This window comes from Genypterus blacodes, unplaced genomic scaffold (assembly GCF_046128005.1).
Source record: "Genypterus blacodes isolate CSIRO-AG114 ecotype Tasmania unplaced genomic scaffold, CSIRO-AGI_Gbla_v1 ptg000330l_1, whole genome shotgun sequence".
In the NCBI taxonomy this organism is placed as follows: Eukaryota; Metazoa; Chordata; class Actinopteri; order Ophidiiformes; family Ophidiidae; genus Genypterus; species Genypterus blacodes.
The window spans coordinates 330001-355538 of NW_027467115.1; the positions used below are offsets into that span (position 1 = coordinate 330001).

The following is a 25538-nucleotide window of genomic DNA, read 5'->3' on the forward strand; positions in this document are numbered from 1 at the left end:
TCCTGTAACATGCAACTCAGAAATCTATGTGTTAGGGTGTGTGTGTGTGTGTGTGTCTTCATGTATGTTGTGTATATTTACAGACGAAGGATTTTATACTATTCCGATAACACACCTGGAATTTCCCCTTAAATTAATGAAACGGACCAAAGTTACTCCATACTCCATTTTTAATAGAACTGCACTTTTGATGGAACATATTATTGTGATTAATACTACAAATGAAAATGGCCTGGACAAACTTATTGGGCTCTTAAACTCATTTTTTGTTGCCCTTCCTTTCACTGCAGTGGAGCTCCTTCTGCCGCTCCTGAATGAGACTGTTACACGTCTTCACACTCCTCAGCAGGTAGTTGGTTCCACTCTGAGGGTCATGATCCTGTTGGAGCCATGAGCTGCAGCTGAGACTCATGAGCTCAGCTTTCTGACACTGGGCTGCATGTTTGTCTCCAGGATGCCTTGATAATCTTCAGATGTAGTTGTGTAGCAAAGCGACCCAAACACAAACCTGAGCCTCCACGCCTTCTTCTCTTCCTAAGCTTCATCTTTTTCTTCTGTAAATACAGAGCTAACTTACCAAGAAGCTCTCATTTTGTTTTATCTGTCCAGAGGACATTCTCCCAGAAGCATTGAGGTTTGTCAACATGCATTCCAGCAAACTCCCGTCTGGCTGTTTAAGCGTCTTTCCTCCTGGGTTTTCTTCTGTGGAGCGACTGATCGTGCTACCAGACGCCGGTGTACCTTGATCTTGGAAGTCAGTTTTTCCACCACTGGAACGATCCTCCTGTTCAATCTGGGGTCAATGTTCCTCCTGCAGCAACATCCAGGGAGGCTGGCTGTGATCTCATAGACCTTCACCATCTGCTGCTTCACCTTGACGACAGTGCATGTCCTTGTTTCTTTGCGTGATTCTAAGTCTATCATCTTATTTAAAAAAAGCTTGGACAGTTGGAATCCAAAGTGGCTTTGCCCCCAACGCGCTTCAACGGGATGAAGCCGCTTCCATTGTGCGTTCTAGAGGCTTCAGGTGAATGACATCACATCCTCCCCTCCATGAGCTCAGAGGAGGGGAGGATAGACCGATGTGATGTAAAAGCCCTCTACTGACAAAGTGTGTCCTTCAAAGCCTTGATCTGAGCTGACATGAATGGAGCTAAAGCAGGTAAAGAGAGTAATGCAGCCGTGGTATTATGTGATGTGTGTGTCTGATCTGTGTAACCACGTGTCCAAGATGAAAGATTAGACATGATTATGCCACATTAAGACAATTAGAATCGCTGTCTGAATAGTGTCAGGGTCATGTTGATACTATAGTGCTAATGCTATCTCTCTCTTCTGCTCCCTGTCACTCAAATGCAGACAATAGGAACACGAGCCCCTCTAATTCAGTAATAAGGAAATGACCCAAAGCCCTTCTGAATGATGCACTGGAGAACCTTCTGATGTAGACCAATCATGATGGGAGAGGGACATGTCTTAATGTCTTAATTACACAAGATGGTACATTTGTATTTCCAGCCATTGGTTGGTACACAAATGTTTTGTTTTGCTATGAAGGGGTTAGATCAGAACTTTGAAAGGCCTTTGTGTGGGCTGAAGAGGTAGATTGCTGCCTGTCATTTTAAGGGACGACTCAAATTACCCTCTGGATTTGGTCTTTAAATGCTAAAGGCTGCCGCTAATGGTGGATTGGGGCTATTTAGTATTCTTCTTCTCTGAGGCCTGTTGTCAGTGAACATCTCTCATGACCCACATCGTCCTCATTCAGAGAAAGTACAAGAGCTTTTTCCATGAAAATAGATAAAGGGACCTACAGTTCTTAAAGATCAAACTCAGGTTAAAAGCAACCTTTTTCTACCCAACAACGCACTTGGTGTGTTTGAGCTCAGCGTAACACAAATAGTCTTAAAGAATGATCGACAACATGCCCCCGTGAAAGACAGCTATTCTCCTCTACATAAAGGCGATCCATAGGCAGAGGAGGCTCGTCTTTGTACGCAGCTTCTCGTCCACTAACAGCCTGACAAAGGACGGCCTGTGCCCCCTTTATGGAGACCAACTGAACTTTTTCTCTTTTGACCCTTTGCTGACTGCTTCATTTACTGTGTGTGTGTGTGTGTGTGTGTGTGTTAACCTGTATACATTTACATCTAGTATTTCATGATGCAGTTGTCAGAATTCTCTTGTTTATGTCTTTTGGATATTCCTATTTGGATGTACTGTAGCTCCATAAGACTGTCCAGGTGCCAGTGTGTAGAAGTGTGTAGTGTAGTGTGTAAGTAGCCAGTTGAGCTCTGGGTCACCATTAGGTTTTGATTAGCGGTCTAATACAAAGGAGTGTGTGGAGTGTGTGGAGTGTGTGAGCCTGTGTTGACTCTCTAATGAGCTTCTGGGAACGCTGTGGTCAGCTTTGTAGATGGTGTTGCTGAGAAAAGTGTTTGAGAAGATGTAGAGGAGAGGAGAAGAGAAGAACGGGTCAAGGTCCTGAATCAGCCTCATGAATCACTTCTCTTATTTAATCATCCGACCTGTTGAGGGTCATGATTCATGGCTCTGGTTGTGGTTGTTGGTTGAGTTCAGACGTGGGGCCTTGATGCAGTCAGGCTGGACTCACCAGTCTGTGTTAGTCTGGGGCTTTACTGTATTATTGCTGTGTGTCTCCTCCATCCTGGCGCTCTGGTAGCATTAATGTGTGTGATCCGTCACACAGGAGGGTGTGTTAAGCCTCCAGGCTTTACACAGAGCAGCAGGATGATCCACAGTAGATGTTAATGAGCTTTCCCACTAATGTGTCCTGCTCAGGGGACACAGTGGTCACATAGGGACACTGACATGCTGTCATGTGTGAAGCGTCTTCCTGTTAGCTGTCATCTCTCCCGGTTTCCAGACAAGTGTGTGAACGCTGAACCTTTTTGTGAACTTTGACAACGGTCCCATCCCATACACTGCAGCTTGTCTCCTGACTGAAGCTCGTAGATTTGATCACATCCCGCCTGTTCTAGCGTCGCTACACTGGCTTCCTGTCAGGTTTTACCTCTAACATAGAAGATCCAACATGGCCTGGCTCTAGTGTATCTCTCTGACCCTATTGCCTCTTACGTTCCTTCAGATTTCAGCAGGCAGGCCTTCTTCTTATCCCAAAGGTCAAGACAAAGGCAAATACCATCTGCTTAAAGCCCTTTGAGACCTTGTTTGTGATATTGGGCTTTAGAATAAAGGTGACCTGACTTGTATATCCTCTGAAACCTGAATAATAAGTTGTATTTAGTTTACATCTGAGCTTTACTCAAACCCCCTCTGTCTATTGTCTGAACTATGGCCATTACTGGAGTATCTGCTTGTACTGAGATGTTCACTGTTTGTATTTAGCTCTTATTTGTTGTGCAGCATTATAAAGGTATCATTTAAAAGAAGTGACTATCAACACAGCTGGCTCAAAAAGCTTGTACCCGCCTTAACAAAGCTTAATTGTTCAAACAGCAGTATGTATGTGAATGAGCATGCATGTGCAGCGTGTACACACACTTTTGTGCAAGTGTGTGTGTGTGTTTGTGTGTGAGAGAGACACAATTGGGGGTTGGAATGTGACGTGAGAGCACTAATCAGAGGCAGCTGGGGCCAATGGTGAGATTAAAGTTAAAACACAAAAACAATCAGCTGGGATAAGTATACTGTCGCTATGGGTTACTGCCCCCATCCCTGCCTCTCAGAGGGAGAGAGGGAGAGAGAGAGAGAGAGGAGGGAGTGGGTGGATGGATGGATGGAAGGGGCTCTACCACAGACCCTCTGATTAAGAGCTTCTCTGTATTCCCTTTGATCCCTTCCACTCTCAACGCGGCTCTGAGTACGTCTACTCTCACCGCAACGCACAGGACAAACACCAACACAACGACAAACATCGACCGTGCGTGTTACTGGTGTGTGAGGGATAAATGGAGTCACAAACATGTAACAGTGAGGCAACATTCTCTCACCTGTGGACCCACTGCCATTACGCAATCTACAAAGGGAATGTTGGGGTTAAGATTTGAAGTAGCATTGTTAAAGGTTAAAGTTAGGTTCGGACCAGAACAAGGGTTTGATTTAAGGTTTATTTAGTTCAGACATGGGGTTCAATCCCCTGTTGATCGTGTGTTTCCATGAACTCTTGGTTGTGACTGTGCTGTGGGGGTCCGCTAGTGACGCTGCGACCCCCGAGCACAACATCAAGACAAACCAAGTGTCACTGAGGTAACGTGGTTACTGAGGCATGACAGGATGGAAATGGAGTTAGCAGGGACAGGGATTTGGGCTTTTCAGATTTGGAGGGAAAAGAGGCCATATTGGAAAAACAACATTTGGCGTCATGATGGTTGATTTGATGAGGCTGAAGAAAGGTTTAGGGCCAAGGCGACTTCACCATGACGACTATTAGACTTAGAGTTTGTTGTGAAACGAAGGACTGAATACATACTGGACATCTACATGTGTGCATGCCCTTCACTGCAAGTCGTTCAGCTGCAGCTGCGGGGGATTTGAAAGTGGATTGTGCATGTGTTTGTGTGTTTGCTGGACTTAATGTGTTTGTGTGACAGTCTAAGAGGATTAAGGCCCGTTCACAGCTGAGGGTGCAGAGTGAACCATTTTTGACCATTTCCTCTATCTGACGGATTGACAGATGAGGTATTAACTCGCTGACCCCGCCCGCCCCGGCCCCGGCCCCCTCCCCCACCCCGTTATCTCTGCTGCTGTTTCACTGATAGTTCTGTTGACTCTGTATCTTGTGCTAACTTGCACTTTCTTCTGACCACTGGTGACTTCTGAGAACACAGATTCAGTCCCAACGCCTTCACAAAGTCAACAGCACTGAGACTGAACCATAAACAAACTGATATCACGAGGCCTTTTGGGAAAAATCACAGCTAATATCCAAAGAATGCGATACGATTCATTATATATTTGTCATTTTGTAGATTTGTATAGGATTATGTAAATTCATATTCATTATTATATTTATCCTAAATATTTTCTGAAGGTAAACAAAAAATGTATTCCTAAGTATTTGTTTAATATAGTGTTTTTAATAGATTTCCTTATATCCTGAATAAAATATTACTACCCATGCCTTTAAGGGAGAACGTTTAAAGAAAATGTCTCTGTTCTCCACGCTTTTACTCTCATTACCTTGAATGAAGAAAAAGCTGTATGATGTGCAAATGCATGGTAGACTGAGACTGCGGACTCCGTCTTTCTGTGGATCAATTTATTTATTTGGTCTTAAGTCAAGTCAGGCAAGTCACAAGTCAAGACTCCTGTCCTGCAGAGAGATAAACAAAAGTCTGTGAATTCAAACCCCTCTTGTTTCAAGTAATACAGTTTTGTAAATGATTGTGATTGCCTGAATGAATTGAAACATCTAAATCTCCAAGACAAAAAACATATTTTAGCTTTCAACAGAATTGTTGTGCTAGCTTCAGAATGGCGTCATTAAAGAATCTGGTATTAACCTATAATTTTTAAAACATAATTGCTTAGATACCAAGTCAAAAAAAACCCTGAAGTAGATTTGATTTCTTCATTGGCCTCCTTCCAGAAGCGTATTATCTGCATATTGCACCTGACAAAACCACCTTGAAAACAGCCATATTACTTTACCTACACCGGTCCCAAAGGAAACGATCCCCAACATTAGAGCACATGGGGATTGTGTCAGGGGTGTGAGAGGTTAAGACTCGTTGAATAGCTGGTAGGCGTCACACAATGAAGTGGATTAGACTGCACTACAAAGGGCCTTTAGGGCTTTACTGGGGTTTTAGCAGCTTACAGTGTCTACAACAACACTGCAGCTCATGTTGGGCTCGCGTTTGGCAAAAAGGCCAACAGGAGAGCCCCCGGGCCAGGCAGAGGCAGGAGGCAACTAGGCTAATGGGTTAGAGGCATAGTGTCCTTTTACTGGGGACACCCGCAGACCTCCTAAAGGACCCATGGGTGCCAACAGAGTATTGGACCGTATGGGCCGGTGCCATAGAACTGAGGAGTTTGTGGGCAGGATTCCCAAGATTGGTTGTTGTTCTTCTACTAATGCGCTAATTTTCAATGAGAGAAACTGAGAGTAGTGTCTACTCTCCTGTGCTTGAGTTCAATGGCCAAGCACCTCAGTCTGACCTAGGACCCTGCTCCCTTAATGCACAAGCACTTGGTTGTGGCACCAGGTGTATTTTCCTTGAGTCAGGCTGGTCTCTCAACCCACCAGGATGTGGCTGGATCCTCTCCGTGCCAAGGATGTAGCTTTGTAGGAGGGCAGGACACCATAGGTAGCTCTGATGATGAAGCTTTGGAGGTACTGTGGTGTCCAACATCTGCATGATTGAAAACATTAGTAATGTGACATTTATGGCACATTTAACCTCCAGCTGTGGAAACCGTTTACATTTTATTTAGCCGCTGTATTTTCGCAGCTTTCCAGTGTTGATTCAACCAAAGTGAATGGAGGTCAGTGGGCCCAGTGTGTGTGTTCTACAAACACAAGAAAAGTTCATGTGACTGAAGGCAAAGGGACAACAAAGTCAGTTTATAAGATATTTTTAAATGACTAGACAATGTAACCATAGTGACTAAAATGACATCAGTGTTGCTAGTAGGAGGATCTCCTAGGCACAATTTTTACAGAATGACAGCATTCCACCGTACCATCAGCTGCAAAAAGCATCCTTGGCTGTGGCCCCCAAGAGAGAAACGGGGGGGGGGGGGGGGGGGGGGGACACAGAGGAAAGACAAGACAACAAAAAGAGGGGAGAAACCCCTGCAGATCTGTGAAGTAAGATAGAAATGGTTGCCATTTGTGATACAACTTATCGGTGTGTCCCCTCATTTGATTATTTGAAGTTTAATAAAAAACATGGTGTCCTTCAGCCATTGTGAGACAGAAGACAGGTTTCATATCCCCTTCCCCTCCCTCTATCAAGCGCTCATGCACAGAAACCCTGTGAATTCAAGTCATTTCTCTCAGCCGTTCATGTAAATGTAAGTGCAAACCCAGTCCCCACTCAGTTTGTCAGTGACAGTCAGACTCAGTCATGGATATACTGCACACTCCTGCAAATGTGCACCACTGCAGTGTTGTGCTGCCACATCCACGCATGTCCTTCCATGCACTAATATGTAATGATGTAGTAATATATTCCTTATGTAGAGTCACTGGCCAGCGCTGCCTTTCCTCTGTGATGAACAGTGAGCAGCATGTCAGAGAGCTGAGCACACACACACACACACACACACACACATGCAGGTTTGATTCCTGCTGTTTCAGTTATGTTTTCATTTTCAGGACCTGCAATGAATTTTCTTGTTTTATCAGCAGTTTATTTTTTGTTGTCAGCTCCTTAAACTAATAAAATGTTTAAAGCTTCAGCACATCCAGAGAATGAATCCGCTCCAACATGTTGGTGAACATTTATCGGTTTTTATTTGGCATCAAGGAATGTTTACATCCAGTATGTGACTGAAGTACCATTGTGTAACTCATCCAACCTTGTGTCTTCTTCTTCCTCCCTGCAGAGCTGCAGAGGGAGGGCAGCATCGAGACCCTCAGTAACAGCTCCGGCTCCACCAGTGGCAGCATCCCCCGCAACTTTGAGGGCTACCGCTCGCCCCTGCCCACCAATGAGAGCCAGCCGCTCAGCCTCTTCCCCAGCGGGTTCCCTTAGAGCGGCCGCGCTGAGGCCCAGCTCACCTGCTCCGCCCACACAGAGCACCCACACAGAGCACACACAGCCACTCTAGCAGGAGCACCTAGGTTTGGTTTGGCGTTGGTACCGTGTGTTATTGTTGCTGTTGTTGTCATGTAGCTGCTCAGAAATCAGTGTGATTACATTTCAACGTGCTGTCTGCTGGGTTGGCCTTTTTCTTATCTAAGCTGATATTTTTTGCAGATTTTGTTTTTTAATTACGGCATTTCCTTGCCATAATCATTCCAAAGTGTTAAGGTAATTTTCCCCTATGAAGCAGACTTCTTTTCTAACAGATCCTCCAGGTGTCACTGGGAAACGGACACAATCACTAAATCAGCTGCTTCAGATCAGGTGGGAGCAACAGAACCTCTCTGCCTGGTTTAGGCTCCATTATTTTAATAATTAAAATCAGTATTAGCCCCATATTTCCTTGTTTTGTTGAACTGTCTGTTTTGTGCTAGAGGCCAGGTGACAAATCTAACCCGGCTGTCCTCTCCTCTCTGCTGCTGAAACGCTGTCACACTGCGTGCGTGTGTGTGTGTGTGTGTGTGTGTGTGTGTGTGTGATGTTTGACCGCCTGAATGAGCCACAGAAAGCGAGCGTCGATGGAGGAGAATGTTGATTCCAGTCAGTGACTTGTAGCAGCTTCTGATTCAATCTGATTCTTTGATGCCTTTAATTTCACGTCATTTGATTTGAGAAGGATGCGGCGATGAGGCGACGTTACTATGGTGATTGACATGTTTACAGTGGTTATGAAATCAGAAGATATTCCCTCCTCAGCCTTTCCACACAGTGAAGTTTAAGTGAGCAGAGTAGAACCTTGTTGCTGTCATTTGTATATTTGTAGCTTTTGACCAAAATGTTCTCTATGATAGATCCCAGACTGTATTTTATATAATACAATATACATATAATACTAATATGGAAAGCTTTCTTTGGTGCTTTGGTCATTCCCCTCCTTTTGTTTGCAAAAGCTTGAGCAAGCAGAACGTTCATGAAAACTGAAACGCACTATAAACAAAGAGAGTCGCCTTAGATAAAGAGAAGAAGAATCACTGCTGGACTGGCTGCATGTCTGATTAGCTGTGATCATGATGATGATGATGATGGAGGAGAGGGTTTATAAAAGAAAGGCTTCTATAAAATGCTTGTAATCGGCTGGTCTGAAGTTTTTCCCCCAAAACTCCTGCAACTCAAACATAATAACGAATAAAAAACTGAATAAAAACTCACTTTTTTACTCTGATTGTTACTGATTGTGTCATTCACCATCACCACCTTCCTCATGTGGCACAGGCAGCAAAGTGACTTTAGAGGGAATTTATGCACAATACACACACACATACACACAGCTTGGATTATTTTTTTAATTTAAACAAATTTATTTCATAGCAGGATGGTTAACATTTGTTTTTGCTGATATGTGAGGATGAAGAAGAGGTTCAACATTTGTAACAGGTTGAAGAAGAAAATGATTCTTTCACTCCAGACACAATTTTATTTACGTCCATCAACTTGTTTACAGTGTTAAATGACAGACAAATGACAGGAAATTATAATTCATAAATTGGTTGCCACGGTGACACACTGGGCTGACACAGATGTTACTCGTCACTTCTCACCTTATGATGCAGCGTTCCTGTGAATTCAGCCAAAATACAAAAAAATCACCAATAGATTCCTGTGTCAAACTTACTTTGAACCATTGGACCAAGACCATGAGGGACATCAGTGTCAGCTCCTGGGGGGCTCCCGGGGCCCTGAGAGGCCCTGCAGGATCCCTGACCTGTCTAGCATGGCAGTCTTTCCCATGGGGCAGATGTTTGGACCGGGTCAGGTGGTTGTTCCCGTCTGCATCAGTTTGACCCTGTGAAAGGAAACAAGGAGCTAAAGCATCTCAGTCTCAGAGGTAAGGCAAAGAGTTTGATTCCAAACATTGATCCCAGTTCAATCCCATTTGTTCCCTGGTAAAGAACTCCATTGTTGACCTTTCTCCACTGTATTAACTCTGTTTGCCTCACCTTTTATTTCAGGTGCTGAAGATGAAATCAGCCCTGATCCCATCTAGGGATATTAATCATTGATTTCCTGTTGAGCTGTGAAACAGCCCAGTAAAGCTGCTGCTCATGGGGCCTCGCACCTGAGTTCAGACTCCTGTCAGCTCTCAGTTATGTCATGTTGAATCAGTGTAAGGTGTGTAGGACAAAGCTGCAGATCAGACACACACACACACACACACTGGGTCTGATCGGAGCTCAGTCAGATTAGATATGAACACAGGAAGAGGAGCAGGATTTCTCTGGATCTGTATCTGTTTCATTTCTAACATCCAAACACAGAAGCTGTGAGGTTGTAGTCATGATGAGAGTCACAGCTTCAGAGTCACAGCTTCAGAGTCACAGCTTCAGAGTCACAGCCTCAGAGTCACAGCTTCAGCTTCATGTTGGCCCTGAAGTCCAAACTTAACACCGGACAGTTTTAAGTTTAGACACAAACCTTTAACTTTGATTTCCATGTCCTAAACCGATCTGCTCTATATCTACTCAGGACCATAACAATTTTGTCAATTTACACAATTTTCAGAGACTTTAAAATTGTATTTATTTAATGTAAACAAAAAAATTGCAACTTTCAAAAATCATATTTCTGTAATTGTATATTTTGCATCAAGTCTTGCCAAGTCAGTCCAAGTCAAGTGACAAATCAGGTTACCATGGAGACTTACTTTATTTTTAATTATACTTTATAAAAATGATAGCTTATTGGCCCTAAAGCAAAAAAGAATGATGGAAATCATTTTGTACTTCTTTGTATTTGAACGTTCCTGCTTTAATTTCACATTTTAACACAATATTTCCTGCCTTGTATATTATTAGGATTATTAGAAAATGTATTTCCGTTATTATAACAGGATCAATAATACTTCATTTTATAGGACACGTTTAAAAAAAATAGTTCAATCGTCTGATAACTACAAATTCCTCTAAATGTCATTTATTTATATTATTTACTCAGGTTTTTGTTGTTACTGGACACTTTGTGTAATCTAGCAGATTTCAAAGTAAAGGTCAGATCGTAGATTTTGTTTTTCTCCCTCTGATCAATCAAATCCGTTTCCGGTCAGCAGGTGTTTTAATGTTTAAACTCAACACATCTGCAACAAAACACAACAAAAATCATTTTAGATTTTTAGAACAAATATAAAATCTCAAAGCGAAGCTGAAGTAAGAGATCAGTCAGATTTAAACACGCCGCCGTTTGTTTCCTCACAGAACAACACAAAGTGTCGCGTTAAAATCAAGCTGAGTGAAAACACGCGGTTATATTTTTGGGTCATTAACGGAACAAATATCACACAAATACACACGCGGGAAAAAGACAGGAAGAGCGGGAAAAATATGATCGTCTTTGAATAAAAACGTGTTTAAATATGAGGCGATGCGATCAAAGACAGAATCTAACAGGAAGCAGGAATAAACATATGAGGAAGAATAAAGTTTATAAGTCAATGCAGGCCTAAGAGGCATCTTTGTTATATTTCAGAAATAAGAATATTTGAGGATGAGTGACTTCGTGTGTGTGCGTGTGTGTGTTCGTGCGTGCGTGCGTGTGTGTGTGTGTGTGTGTCATGGCGATATTTCAGTGGATTAAAATGTCTTTTATTTGACATAATATCCAAAACAAAAATGTGCGTCCGCGTTTATGTTTCATTTATTTAAATTGAGCGACGATCAGTTTGTCCAGAACATAAACAATAGATTTGCCAACTTCCTGCTCAAAGGCACAGCAGCAGCAGCAGTAAACCTCCCCTGACTCATGTAAAGACTCTGAGAGCTGTAAAGGTTACGTGACGTCACCAGTAGCCATGTTTGCATACGGACACACACTTCATTTGTTGTGTAACATTTCCACGTAAATGCCACCGAACCGTGACGTCACTGATCGTACAGAAGGCCACCAAAGGGTCTCAGGGGGCAAGTGGAGGACGAGGCTAACAGATCCTTAAAGGAATACTAATTAGTAGTAGTAGTAGTAGTAGTAGTATTAATAATAATAATAGTGATACCTCCATGTGTAAAAACACAGTTTATTTGTAATATTCATATTTGTAAGAGGTTGTAATATTATTTGTAACCTTTTCTTCAGTGTTCATATTTATGATCATTCTGGATAAAGACTCTTCTTTATATTGGAGTCGTGTGGAGCCTTAAAGCAGCAGCTGCACATTAATGCTGCTTAATGCTGCACTGAGCTGCTCATCATGCTAAATAGCTTCTTTATGATCTGATAATCCAGCAGAATGGAACACAGAAACATTAAATGGAGTGGAGTCAAATAAGCACTGATAAAAATAAACTAGTGAAGGAAAAGTATGAAAGCTCCCAGTATTCTAACTTCTAACATATAAAATAAAAAATTCTAAATTGGACAACGTCAAATAATGGACCAAAAATTATTTTCACTGATAGTGGTTTGATCCAATCAGCTGATGAGGATGAAGAGTTTCCTCTATGTTCAGGTGTGAAGATTATGGCTCCACACAAAACATGTAAACATTCCCCCTGTGTGTGTGTGTGTGTGTGTGTGTGTGTGCAGTGCAGGGCAGGGCAGAGCAGAGGCCTGCAGTCTAACCGGGGTCTGAAGTGTGTGAAGACGCCTGAGAGGAGAGGAGGCCCGTGGATCCCGACAGCTGTGTCCCTCTGCTCCGGCTCCCATGGGGCACCATAGCGCCCCCACCTGGTGGTCTACCTGACACTGTACACGCGCCTATCAGGGGCTGCAGAGGTAAAGAGGGAGACGGTGAAGTGTTAGTGTGTGTGCGGGAGGGAGAGGCTGGACTTTAGGATTACATTTATATAACATTATTTAGAGTTGTTTATTTTATAAGACAGATTTAATGCAAATAAAGCATCTTTCACTTTTTTATTCCAAATCAAATAATATGATAGTCTGACTCTACCCTCTGTGTGTGTGTGTGTGTGTGTGTGTGTGTGTGTGTGCGTGTGTGTGTGTGTGTGTGTGTGTGTGTGTGTGTGTGTGTGTGTGTGTGTGTGTGTGTGTGTCTTGCTTTTTCCTACTAGTGAGAATGGATATGTTTCATTTAGCGGCGCGCAGCCTAGGAGCTGAAGGAGGAAGAGTAGGAGATGAAGAGGGGGAGGAGGGGGGAGAGGAGGAGAAGGAGGAGGAAAAGAGAAAGGAGGAGGAGAGGAAGATAGGAGAAAGGGAGGAGGAGGAGGAGGAGGAGGCCGCTGGTCGCCGGGTATCCATGTGACAGGGGGAAATATGAGGGACTCTGACAGGTCTTAAACGGTCTGGCGCCAAGGCCTCAGTCTAGCCGCTAAATATAGCCGGGAGATGCTGCAGGGAGATGGGAGGAGAAGATGGAGAGATGAAAGGAGGAGAATGAACAATGTCGAGGGAGGAAGAAAATAACAATACGAGATTATGGACCAATATGGCGCAAACTGTCCCGTTGTGTTGTAATTAGAGCATCTCCAGGCCGGATCAGTGACTCAGGGCCCCGGATGGAGCGCCTTTTCTTAGACGCTGCTTTTATGCGCGTGTTGCACATTAAGGGGGCGACTGAAGGACACAAGGAGAAGCTTCAACCAAGTTTACAACTCTAACGCGTGAGGAAGTTCATTAAGTTTAAATACAACAGCAGCTGCATCTCATATCACACACGAGAGACGGAAGCTCACACACACACGGACACACAGAGAGAGAGAGAGAGAGAGAGAGAGAGAGGGAGAGAGAGAGAGAGAGAGAGAGAGAGAGAGAGATACACACACGCACACACACACACACACACTGACGCGGGTGGAACCTTCATTTATTTTTAATCATTCTCACAGTAACCAAACGGAACATTAAGGGTCTCGAACGCGATCCTGCTATTATATTTACATATTTAGGCTCATTTAGCTCCTTTACTTCATTTCTGGAACTTTATTATTGCTACAAATCTTCATTTTCTCTCTTTTTATTTAGTAAATTGTTCACATTGTGACTCTTCTGCTCTTTGGACGCACACTTCCTTTATGATCTCATTAATTCCCACACACACACATCTCACGCACACACACACACACACACACGCGCACACACAGACGCGTTAATCCTCCAGTAAACTCCGTCACCAGCGGCACTCAGCGCGCCTCCAGACTTAATGGATTTTAAATCGCGCGTAATTGGAGATTTCTGCGCCGTTGAAAGCGCAGAATAAATAAATGGTGACTAATTTGCACAAGCATTGTTGATACAATTATGCAGTTTGGTATTCTGACAGAAAACCGTTATCCGCCTCCATATGCTGCTAATCTTCCTCTGCATGCGTGCCGCCCGGCTGAAGGAGCCCACGCTCCCACGGCGCTCACGTCTCCATCTGAAGGTGCTGAGCTCCAGACCCGTCAGCTGTCCGGACGCGTTACAGCGCGGGGCGGCGGATATTATACAACTACAATTACAAAACATGACGGTGAAGAATGTGTTTGACTCGATTGATCCGGTTAGAGACGCTGCTTCCCTGTGTAAAGCTTCTTTCACGCTGCTGCTGCGCCGCTCTGGCCTCCTGTGTGTGAAACCAGTCGGACTAATGGGGACCAGCGCCTCTCTGACGCTGTTTCAGATTGGATCATTAAACGCTTTGGTTCCACTGCAGGTGGAGCAACAAGTGTGTGTGTGACACGCAGGAGATTCACGCGTCTCAGCTCCTAAATCACAGATCCACTCTGACACACACACACACACACACACACAAACTCAGGAGCTACTGGAAGCTCCGGAAGTTTCCTTTAAAGCTTTAGAAAAGTACAAAATCATTCGCTTTTATTTGTTTTTGTTGTGTGTGAAGCGTTTAGCTGCAGGGAGGATTGAGTTTATATTATTATACGGGAATATATAGATATATAATTGTACACATTAATACGCAGGTTTAGCTGATCTGGTTGAAGACTTATTTATGAGCAGTGTGGAGCTTCAGCAGCTTCGTTCTGATATTATTGACAGTTTGTGTTTCAGTTTTGTGTCAAAGTGACGCCGGCGGACAAGTTCGAGTGTGTTTACCCAGAGTCAGAGGGAGCAGAGAGCCGGGAAGGGGAGCGGAGGAGCGGCGGAGGAGCGGCGGAGGAGCGGAGCCGCTGAGAGGCTTCAGGGTAAATAGAGAGAGACAGGAGATTGTTCTTATTGTGCTGCATCAGCCGACTGGCGCCGAGTGGCTCTTTAACAAACTGTGTCTAACTCTGAGCTCGGCTGGCGGAGGTCTAAAGAGGCGCAGCAGAGCGGAGTGGGGCAAAGGGGGGCCCCCGGAGTCCCGGACTGTCCCGGCTCTGACAAAGTACAACCTGTCTGAGATGAGGCATGAGCCGGGCCTGAACCTCCGCTCTGCCCGACACTCCACTTCACACACATCACCACAGATACATCACACTGGTGTTACTACACAATAAGACTAAAAGACTAAAACCGTCAACAACCAGATTACTTTGCCTTAAATTCAGGATAAATCAGTGTTTCTGTCTGAGCCGCTAAGTAAGGAACAATAACTCACCGGGTTTCTTCTCTTTTCTTTCTTTCTTTCTCGTCTTTTCTTCTGGTTTCCTCTGTTTTTTCCTCCGTGCGCTTCTGTGTTTGTGTCTCCAGCCTGGTCGCTCTATCGCGCCGCTGCTCTGCCGCTGCTCTGCCGTCTCTGGTCCCGCAGACAAACCGGCTCTCCTGCCCGGTCTGAACTCATTACACAGCCGGGACAAGTGAGAGGGACGCCCGCTGTAAAAGCGTCTAAGCAGCCGCTAACATGTCAGAATGATATAAACATGTTCTTATACACGCGAGCAGATTCAGATCTAAAATCTCTCGCGTGACTTTGCTGTTATGATTTGTTGTCGTTCGTGTTAAACGGGATCAGTAGCGCTGCCTTCAGTACAAAGGTGCGTTAGTGAGTGTGTGCACAGGTTCGGTTTCTCCGGAGGCGACATTGTAAAAACGCAAGCCGAGAGAGGTGAAGCCTCCACCGGCCACGCACTGAGGGCTGACCCGCTGCTTGGCTTGGAAATGGGGGTGGGATTTCCCGGTCCTTCCTGTCATTGGTTAATATTTTATTCTGTTGACATGTTTTCTTACTGCTAATGCTTCCGACACCTTCTTGTCCCCCCTCCCCTCCTTTCCTAGAGTCTGGCCGGAGCTGTCAGAACCACGCCTATCGGGGCCCACAATTGGTCCAGAAAGCGTAAAATCAGCAATCAAAGGGGCTTGGTTCATTAGTGCTGGGATGGAGGCAGGAAGGACATGTGAGATAGTCACAGATCTGCAGTGAGCGGGGCCACATCTCTCAGTCAGTCAGTCAGTGTGGGATGACTGCAGCAGCCTTCAGCCCGGAGGAGCAGCTTCTTTCTCTGAGCGCCGCCTCACAGCGCAGCCGGGCTCCGCCACAGACGCGCCGCCGCCGTTGATCCACTCTGCGGAGGAACTACAGCAGAAGCACCGGCAGCTCGTCTGGGCTCTTTTCTTCAGCCCGGTTACGCGTTTGTTGTCTGACAGCGCGTTGTACAATTCTGCGCTTCTTTTCCTGAAATTCCACCCTCGCCTAGCGCGGACCTAAGCAGCTCCAGCTGGGGGGAAATACCACTAAAGATCCATTATTTCACTTCGCTTTTTTGTGGATGCACCGATGAGAGATCCAGTTTTCACAGGGACTGCAATGGCTTATCACCCTTTCCACGCTCACCGGCCGACCGACTTCCCCATGTCCGCCTTCCTAGCGGCCGCTCAGCCGTCCTTCTTCCCGGCGCTCAGCCTGCCTCCCGGGGCGCTCACCAAGTCCCTCCCGGACCACGGCCTGGCCGGGGCGGCGGAGGCTGGGCTCCACCCGGCCCTCAGCCACCATCAGGCGGCTCATCTCCGCAGCATGAAGAGCCTGGAGCCCGAGGAGGAAGTGGACGACGACCCCAAAGTTACACTGGAAGCCAAAGATCTGTGGGACCAGTTTCATAAACTCGGGACGGAGATGGTTATTACCAAATCCGGGAGGTAAGGATGACGTACTATTATAATTCCTATATTATAACGGAGAATGTGAGGTTTTTGTTGTAGTTTTCTGTCTAAAGAGTCTCAGCTGCTGAGTGAAGCGCTGGGACGATAAATCCGTGTGTTCACATGATTACACGGCCGCCTGTGTGTGTGTGTGTGTGTGTGTGTGGAGGCCTGCAGACACACACATGAGCCCAGCCGAGCAGAAAATAGGGAAATCTATCAGACAATCCCATGTAAAGCGTGTTGGGATGAAGCTGCTGGGGAGGAAAAATGAAATAGAAAATAAAAATAAAACGCGATTCTCAGGTTAAAACTGTGAGCGTGTCAGCCTTTAATGTCTGTGAGGATGTGTGTCTTATTTATGTGGAGTGACTTAATGCACGATTAAGATATTAGAGCGACGCATTGGCCGCGGGTGAGGTCGTGTTTTGTCGCCCAGGCTGCACTGTAGTGAGGCAGCGGAGCTTCTGGCTTTTATAAACAGGCTGTCACATCAGAAAGCTGGAGGTGAAGTGATCTGCTCGTAAATATGTGCAGCTTTGCAGCGACACACACACACACACACACACACGGGCGGATAAAAGCATCACACACACACGCACACACGCACACACACATTCTGTAGTATTTGCGTATCTCTGCACGCCACATTACAGAATCTGAGCATTCAAATGTTTCTCAGCTTTTCTTCACTCATCTCGCGTGTAAATGTGCCGTCACGTTGACTTGAGTCCCTCCGTACCTGAGCTCCTCTTCCTCTGCTCTTCCTCCCCGTGCAGGAGGATGTTCCCTCCGTTCAAAGTGCGGATAAACGGCCTGGATAAAAAGGCCAAGTACATCCTGCTGATGGACATCGTGGCGGCGGATGACTGCCGCTACAAGTTCCACAACTCCCGCTGGATGGTGGCGGGGAAGGCGGACCCGGAGATGCCCAAGAGGATGTACATCCACCCGGACAGCCCCGCCACCGGGGAGCAGTGGATGGCCAAACCTGTTGCTTTCCACAAACTTAAGCTCACCAACAACATCTCTGACAAGCACGGATTCGTAAGTCCACCGGTAGTTACTAATCATTACTATTCTTCTTCTTCTATCATATTTGTATTGTTGACATGCGGGTGTGGTGACGTACAGACTGGAAGGGTTTGTTGTGTTTTTATGGTGTTAAAATCAGATTAATTATTTATGATCCATGTGGGGAAACTGCGTTATTATAGAATAATGATAATAATAATAATAAACATTATAGACACAATAATAGTAGTAAAAATAAAAGTAATAATAATAGTAATATAAATAACAATGATAAAAATAATAGTAATAGTAATATTTATATTAATAATAATATGACGCAGTCGTAAATAAAAAGGAGCTCAGTCAAATAGAATAAATAAATAAAACGTTGAAATGTAAATGTGCGTTAAAGCGTGAGATTGTTTGTTAAATGTTGTTGTCTTTGGCAGCAGATTAGTTGAGTCGTTGTGTTGTCGTTGTGTCGTCGTTGTGTCGTCGTTGTTGTGTTGTTGCGTTTCTTCTTTGCGCCCAAAGCTGTTGACACTTTGTCGCCACTTGACTTCACCGCTGACACACACGGAGTTTCCTCGCGTTATGTTTCCTAGAAGCTCTCCAAAATATGATCAGCCTGCCCCCCCCCCCCCCCCCCCCCCCCCCAGCTGCTCTATAAGGGCCTGCTCTATTCTGCTCTATTCGATTCTATTCTAATTTAATGTAAAATAAAAACAAAGATCACATTTAAAAGGTTAGCAGTATTTGTAATAATTATAGATTAAAGCGTTTGATCATCAAATCAGGTCGAAATGTGCTTCAGTCTGTAACCATAGTAACCAAAGGTACATTTGGCCTCTAAAGTCTATTTCTCATAAATATACCGAATATGTTCAATAACAAATACGTCCATATGTGTGTCAGTGTGTGTCTGTGAGTGTGTCTGTGTGTGAGTGTGTGTGTGTGTCCTATTTCCATGTCAGACTGAATCATTTGCACAGGCGCGTGTGTGTTTCTGTGTGTGTGTGTGTGTGTGTGTGTCGCTGTGTGTGCGGATTATTTCATCCGTGTGAGTGAGAATTATGATCTGACGTCATCTGGCGTTTACGCGTACAATCTCGTGTATCTGCTCGCGTGTGTGTGTGTGTCCGTGTACACGCAGTAACAGACGGGATGTTTGTATCTTTAGTCCTAACAGAAATTGGTTTTGATAGACGTCGCTATGGTAACAATCCACCCTGAAAATGACAAACATACTCTACTGCACAGTTATTCTCCTCTGGTGCAGAGCGACGTCGTGTTTACGCGTGTGTTCCTCCTCCCGCAGACCATCCTGAACTCCATGCACAAGTACCAGCCCAGGTTCCACATCGTCCGGGCCAACGACATCCTGAAGCTCCCGTACAGCACCTTCAGGACATACGTCTTCCCCGAGACAGAGTTCGTGGCCGTGACGGCGTATCAGAATGACAAGGTGAGTCCCGGTTCACACCGCGGAAATGGCTGCCCCCCCCCCCCTTCCTACACACACACACACACACCCGTTAGAGCTTCATCTGGTTTTGTAGGTCGCCTCATGTCCCCACAGAGGACTCGCGTGTTCCACCTGATGTTTGACTCGCTGTTGTCTCTCAGTTTATGTGCCCGTGTGTGTGTGTGTGTGTGTGTGTGTGTGTGTGTGTGTGTCGCTGCTGTCTGCTGGTCCCGCATTACAGGCTGCAAACGCTCGATTACCTGGATTAGAAATCAATCGATGAGGCGTCTAAAGGCTGTGTTGTGTTGTTTCGTGTGTGTGTGTGTGTTGTGGTGCAGCGTCAGTAGTTTGCTCGTCCAGCGGCTTGTTTCTTATTTGTGGATAAAGAACATATAGGTCGTTTGAATCGTGCTTCTGTCCAGTTGTGTGTGTGTGTGTGTGTGTGTGTGTGTGTGTGTGTCCCTCTGCCCTCTGACACTGTGAGGATCACTCCGTCTTTGTTCTGTGGGATCTTGTTGTAAAACTTTATGGCCCAGAGTCAGCATCGATTAGAGCCTTCAGAGGTCTGGTCCGCCTGCAGCCTCAGGCTCAGATGCAGCCGGACGATCTGCTCTCATGCAAACCCCCCGGAGCGCTCTGAGGAGTGTGGAGGGCCACCGGGGGCCACCGGGGGCCAGCAGGGGCCAGCAGGAGCCACACAGGCCTGCTGACAGCCTGCAGAGCAGCCGTGGAGGAGAACACGACTCACACGGCCTCTGGTACAAATGGACACTTGCACGCAGCAGCACGGATCCAAACCGCAGTATTAATTATTGATATGACAGTGGAGTAATGCCACTCTGGCCTTTTCTGGCTAAAGAAGGCTTGTGTGGCCCGGAGAGGAATATTTCGTGGCACAATTTCTCTCCAGGGGCCGATGAGAATTACGTCTTTATTAATAATGCAAATGCAGGCCGGTGGCTCGCAGCCAGCGCGCTGTTTACACGCGTGGAGTTTAAAATGATGCTCACCTACAGCAGAGGACGCTTTATGAAACAGGTTCTATTGTGACGACACTCATTCAGATTGTGTTCTTTTGGACAGATAACGCAGCTGAAGATTGACAACAACCCGTTCGCCAAAGGGTTCAGAGACACCGGCAACGGAAGGAGAGAGAAAAGGTATTAAACTACCGCCTGTGTGTGTGTGTGAGATTTATTATAATAATAATTATAATTATTATTATTATTATTATTATTATTATTATTATTATTATTATTAGTATTATTATTATTATTATTATTATTATTATTATTAGTATTAGTATTATTATTATCGTCTTATTTTCTTGTATCGCACGGATGTTGCTGTTGTTATTATTATTATTATTTATCGTCTTTTATTTTCTCGTGCCGCACAGGAAGCAGCTGACCATGCCGTCTTTGCGGATGTATGAGGAGTGCAAAGCGGACCGGGAGGGCGCGGACTCGGACGCCTCCTCCAGTGATCCTCCTGCCGGCAGGGACGCGGTTCATTCCCCGCTGGGAGCGAGCAGCAGCCCGCTGAGGTTCAGCAGAGCCAGCAGAGGTAAAGAAGAAGAAGAGAGAAGAAGAGACTGAACTATGAGACTGAAGACGATCTAATAGAGAATCGTGTGTGTAAAAATATGTCATTATGGTAGAATGACAAATACGCAAGTAAATAATAGTTCTCCAAATCTATTTAATTTTAATTAAATACGTGTAAACATTTCCAATGACCTAACATTAAATTATCTCAGACAAAGTCCATCTAAATCCTTTTAAATGTAATTTTTATTACTCTTATCACCATAATGTTTAAACGTTAGGAACTGAAAAGCAACAAACTGAGCAATATTATTATTACTGTTACTGAATATTCACCTGTCAATCAAATCATAGAGATAGATAGATTAGTTTTATATTTGTATACAAGTTCACTTCTTCATTTAAAAATAAAATCTGAAAACATGAAAACTGAATTGTTAAAAATAAACACTGCATATAAATCAGATTTGATTGAATAAACATGAAGTCAGATCATGAAAGTAAGAGGTGGATGTAGTGAATGTAGTTTGAGGCTGCCATGTAGTTTCCCTGTGTTTACACGCGTGTGTCCCTGTGCTTCCTGTGTCCCAGATGACAAAGCCTGCAGTGACAGTGAGCCGGAGCTGGAGAACCCAGACGAGCACTGCACGGCCTCCAGCAGCCCGGGACCTGAGCCCCTGTCCCCCTACAGCAGGTGTGAGGAGCGCATCAGGGAGCGGCCCGGTGCAGAGAAGAAGGACGAGTCCGTACTCACTACAAGGAACCTTGAAAAGGACAAAGGGGAGAGCCGGCACAGGAAGGATGCAGGGGAGGCTTTGACAAAGGACTCAGACGCTGGAGGCATCAGTGCCAGCAAGGACACCTTCTCCCCTCTCATGGTCCAGACCGAGAGCCCCTCGCACTTCAGCCCGGGCCACTTACAAAGCCTGGCATTGTCCGGGCTGCACAGTCAGCAGTTCTTTAACCCTCTGAATGCCGGATCGCCGCTGTTGTTTCACCCTGGGCAGTTTGCCATGGCCCCCGGAGCCTTTTCTGCCATGGGCATGGGCCATCTACTGGCCTCTGTATCTGGAGCAAGTGGTTTGGAAAATGGAAGCCTCTCTGCCCAGGGCACGGGAGGAAGCCCCTTCCCCTTCCATCTGTCCCAGCACATGCTCGCCTCACAGGTGAGAACCACTCAGTCAGTCAGTCACAGGCCTTCTGTCTGCCTGCACACCTGCACAGGGAAGGGAAGCCTGAGCTTTAGAGGGAGTTTAGACCAGATGAGGCCTCAGTTTGTGAACAAGTCAGCTGGCTCACACTGAAGGAGGCAGCAGGCTTCTTATTTACTGCTCAAAGCAAGCAGATGTACTTTTAACACATTTTATAATATTAGATAAGGTTACATGAGACTCTATGGTGAAACATGCAATAGTAGATACAAGGATTAACACATTTAAGTATGATTACAGTTTGGTTTGGAAAGATATATTTGTAAAACATATTTTAGGTTTCAAAAATTAGAGAACATATCTATGGATTTTTATTAGAACTATATATATATATATATATATATATATATATATATATATATATATATATATATATTATGGCTTTATATAATCAGAAATTGTAAAATATTTTCTTAATACTGTAAGAAAATTAAATATGTAGGTGCTGATGGTGTTAGATGTTTATATATGTATATTTGTATTTAGTGTTTTAGAAACATATATATGTATGTCTTTTTATATCATATTTTTCTATTTGACTGGATGATGTCAGTAATGCTGATACACAGGCTGTTTGCTCATGCTTGTGTTGTGTTGTGTTGTGTTGTGTTGCAGGGCATCCCCATGCCTCCATTCGGGGGTCTGTTCCCGTACCCTTACACCTACATGGCGGCGGCGGCGGCAGCGGCCTCGGCCCTCCCGGCCGGCTCCGGCCCGTTGGGCAGGAACCCCTTCCTGAGCTCGACCCGCCCCAGACTGCGCTTCAACCCGTACCAGCTCCCCGTCTCACTGCCTCAGGGCGCCAGCCTGCTCACCGCCGGCCTGTCCGGCAGCCTCAACCCCGGCTCTGAGTCCTCTAAACCGGGCAGCAGGGAGACCAGCCCGGCCCCAGAGCACCACAGCAACCACAAGACGGGAGGCTCGGCCGGGAGGGACTCCTCTCCCAAAGCATCAATGAAGGACTCGGTGAACGAGCTGCAGAGCATTCAGAGACTGGTGAGCGGCCTGGAGAGCCAGAGAGAGAGGGAGAGGGAGAGAGAGAGGGAGAGGGAGAGGGAGAGGGAGGCCTCCCCCGCCGCTGACTCTCCTAAGTGATGAAGACTCTGCCGGGACTCTAGTGCATCTGTCCTGTACAGCACATCACAGACCGGGACGAGGGTTTGACCCATTTGAGTTGGAGGAGGCCAATAAATGATGTTTGTTTTCTTTTGGAACAAAGCTGCCGATAATCAAACTTTAATCCATTTTAAATGAAGCATTCATTTACTTTCCCCCATAGATGACATTTGATCTATTATGGGGCACCAAAACTCTTCAACCGACCCCAAGGTCACAAGACTAGAGAGACTGAAGGAGTCGTCCACTAAAGGCAGGAAGGAAGGAAGAGAATACATAAAATAAGCAAATATACAGGAAGAATTTATGGAAACTATTTAGACAATGAGCCAGTAAAGAGAATCTGGCCTCCATGTGTGGAACACGTGAAGGACAACAGGGATCCATGTTTGACCCACAGATCAGTCTGACCTGCCTGACTGCAGCTGGAGAGAGAGAGGCCGAGTGTGTGTGTGACTAACCTGAAGCACCACGCAAAGGCTCCTCACGCGTGTGTGAGTGTGTGTGTGCGTGCGTGCGGGACTCGGGGCCTCCACACACAGGTCGAGTGTTTTTGACTCGAGGCCTCCACACGCGAGCCGAGAGTGTGTGTGTGTGTGACTCGGAGCCTACCCACACAGACACAGACCGAGTGTGTGTGACTCTGCGCCTCCACTCGGGTCTCGTCGCGGTTGAAGCTGCATCCAAATCATTTCCCAGGGCGCGAGCTTCCGCCTCGTTTCGCTCCGTCTGATTTCATTTCACGCCAGAAAAATGTTTCCGAACTATTTATGTAATTAAAAAAAGAAAATTCTGTAAATAAAGCTAAGATCCAAGAATATGCAATTGGTATTAATTTATTCAAGGCTGTATATTAGCGTGTATATATTTGGAATTGAACTCGTCGCCCCTCCCCCCTCCTCCATTTTACACGGCCGTGTTCTGTAAATGATGAAGCTATTTAGCGCTTGTTGTTGGTTTGAGGAGCAGACAGTGTGTGTGAAGCACCGCTGGCTGTAGAGGAAGTGTGTGTGTGTGTGTGTGTGTGTGTGTGTGTGTGTGTGTGTGCGTGTGTGTGTGTGTGTGTGAAGCACCGCTGGCTGCAGGGGAAGTGTGTGTGTGTGTGCCATGTTGTGTTCTGCATCTACCCAGAGGAACAGAGAGCTCCACCTCAGGTTACGTCACTCCACACAGGAGACATTCAAGCAATTCCTCCCATGGACGCATTCATATCTATTCATAAATATATTTAAAGATAAGAAAATATCTTGTTTATGCTGGTTGTCCGGGTATTTCTTTTTTTTTTTTTTTGATTGTCTCACAATTTCAATAAAAATCGTTGTGCTGAAAATTTGTTGAAAATGTGTTTTGTTATAAATACGCGTGTGAAAGGGAACAAACACACAGACACACAGACACACACACACACACACACACACACCGTGGGGCAGCCGCGCCCTCTGTCGGTCACTCTGCGTATCACAGCCTGTTTTACCTCCATATCCCAGCTTTACAGCGTTTATCTGTTAGAACATAAAGCTTTGTTATCTCATATAAGTATTAAACCGTATGTTGTTTTATTCTGAAATCTATTCTAGTCTCTTTTCAAAGACGTACAGGCCTCTGCAGTCGGTTTCCCCTCAGTGTGACCGTTAGGCCCGCTCGCAGCTCTGCATGTTTGTTCCGTGCAGATCTGATCTATCCTCTGCAGCTCTATCAGCATTTCCTTTAGTATTGTGTGACTCGCTGTATTTTTAGAAACACTGGAGTAATGTAAGTATTTATGGAAGAGGCTGCGCCGCACACACACACGTCCTCTGCAGGTTTAACTCTTTACTGACCGCAGCGCAGAGACGACCTGACAACCGGGAAGAACCGGGAAGAACCGGGAGGATCAATCGAAGGGAAATTTTGTCTTTTGTTTTAATATTAACATAATTTGATAGGATTCAGTTCAGGAGAAATAAGCGACATTTAGTTTGACCAAGCTGTATTGTTTTTATTTCATCTTATAAATTGTTAATATAAACGTTAGAAATTATTTTGGTCAACTTTATTTAATTTGAGTTGAGTTTTGAGTTTGTTTTTGATTGATTCTTTATTTTGAGTTTTATTTTATTTTATTATTTGTGTAAAGTAATGTTTCTCTGAATGTGTGTGTGCTTTCGTTGATTGTGCTGGACGGAAAATTCATTTGAGTTTTAAATGTGTTTCCTTCTGTTTGTTTCCATCCAGTCAGACTGCAGAGTGAACCGTGCGGGGTCCTGGGCCGTGCGGGGCTCTGAGCCGTGTGTGTGCGGGGCTCTGATCCGTGTGGGAGCCGCTCAGCAGCAGCAGCGGTCTGGCTCTCGGTTTAAAGGGTTAAGGGGGGAGTTTAGGGCAGCAGACAGCCTTTTGTCCGGGACCCGGCGCCTGTCGCCTGCCTGCCGGCCACAGCCTCCGCACCGCCCCGCTTCCTAATTAGAGC

At 45.3% G+C, this 25538-nt stretch overlaps 2 protein-coding genes and 1 long non-coding RNA gene across 7 annotated transcripts in view; 2 read left to right on the top strand and 1 right to left on the bottom strand.

Moving 5' to 3' along the window:
- bcas3 (BCAS3 microtubule associated cell migration factor) overlaps positions 1-8824 on the top strand; it is a 207292-nt gene extending 198468 nt beyond the window's left edge. The window contains exon 24 of the mRNA XM_076137652.1: positions 7537-8824. Coding sequence (XP_075993767.1) covers positions 7537-7685 — 149 coding nt within the window. The 3' untranslated portion in view covers positions 7686-8824. The remainder of the gene's footprint in view (positions 1-7536) is intronic.
- Positions 8825-9103: 279 nt separating this feature from the next.
- On the bottom strand, positions 9104-15813 carry LOC142988469 (uncharacterized). Of its 4 annotated transcripts, XR_012960588.1 has the most exons (4): positions 15262-15813; positions 12345-12489; positions 9734-10866; positions 9104-9579 (listed from the first exon to the last, which is right to left on the bottom strand). It is a non-coding gene; the product is annotated as an uncharacterized LOC142988469 (long non-coding RNA). The 4 variants fall into 4 exon arrangements; XR_012960586.1 differs by having other exon boundaries at positions 9104-9920; positions 15262-15806; XR_012960585.1 differs by having other exon boundaries at positions 9104-10866; positions 15262-15806.
- tbx2b (T-box transcription factor 2b) lies at positions 14790-24422 on the top strand. 2 transcript variants are annotated; one of them, XM_076137653.1, is made up of 8 exons: positions 14790-14866; positions 15879-16736; positions 17519-17798; positions 19072-19218; positions 20302-20378; positions 20618-20784; positions 21357-21931; positions 22592-24422. In XM_076137653.1, exons 2-8 carry the CDS (start codon positions 16378-16380, stop codon positions 23069-23071), a joined length of 2085 nt encoding a protein of 694 aa, XP_075993768.1. In that variant the 5' UTR covers positions 14790-14866; positions 15879-16377; the 3' UTR covers positions 23072-24422. The 2 variants fall into 2 exon arrangements, with proteins under 2 accessions (XP_075993768.1, XP_075993769.1); XM_076137654.1 differs by having other exon boundaries at positions 14797-14866; positions 17519-17786.
- The last annotated feature ends 1116 nt before the right edge of the window (positions 24423-25538 follow it).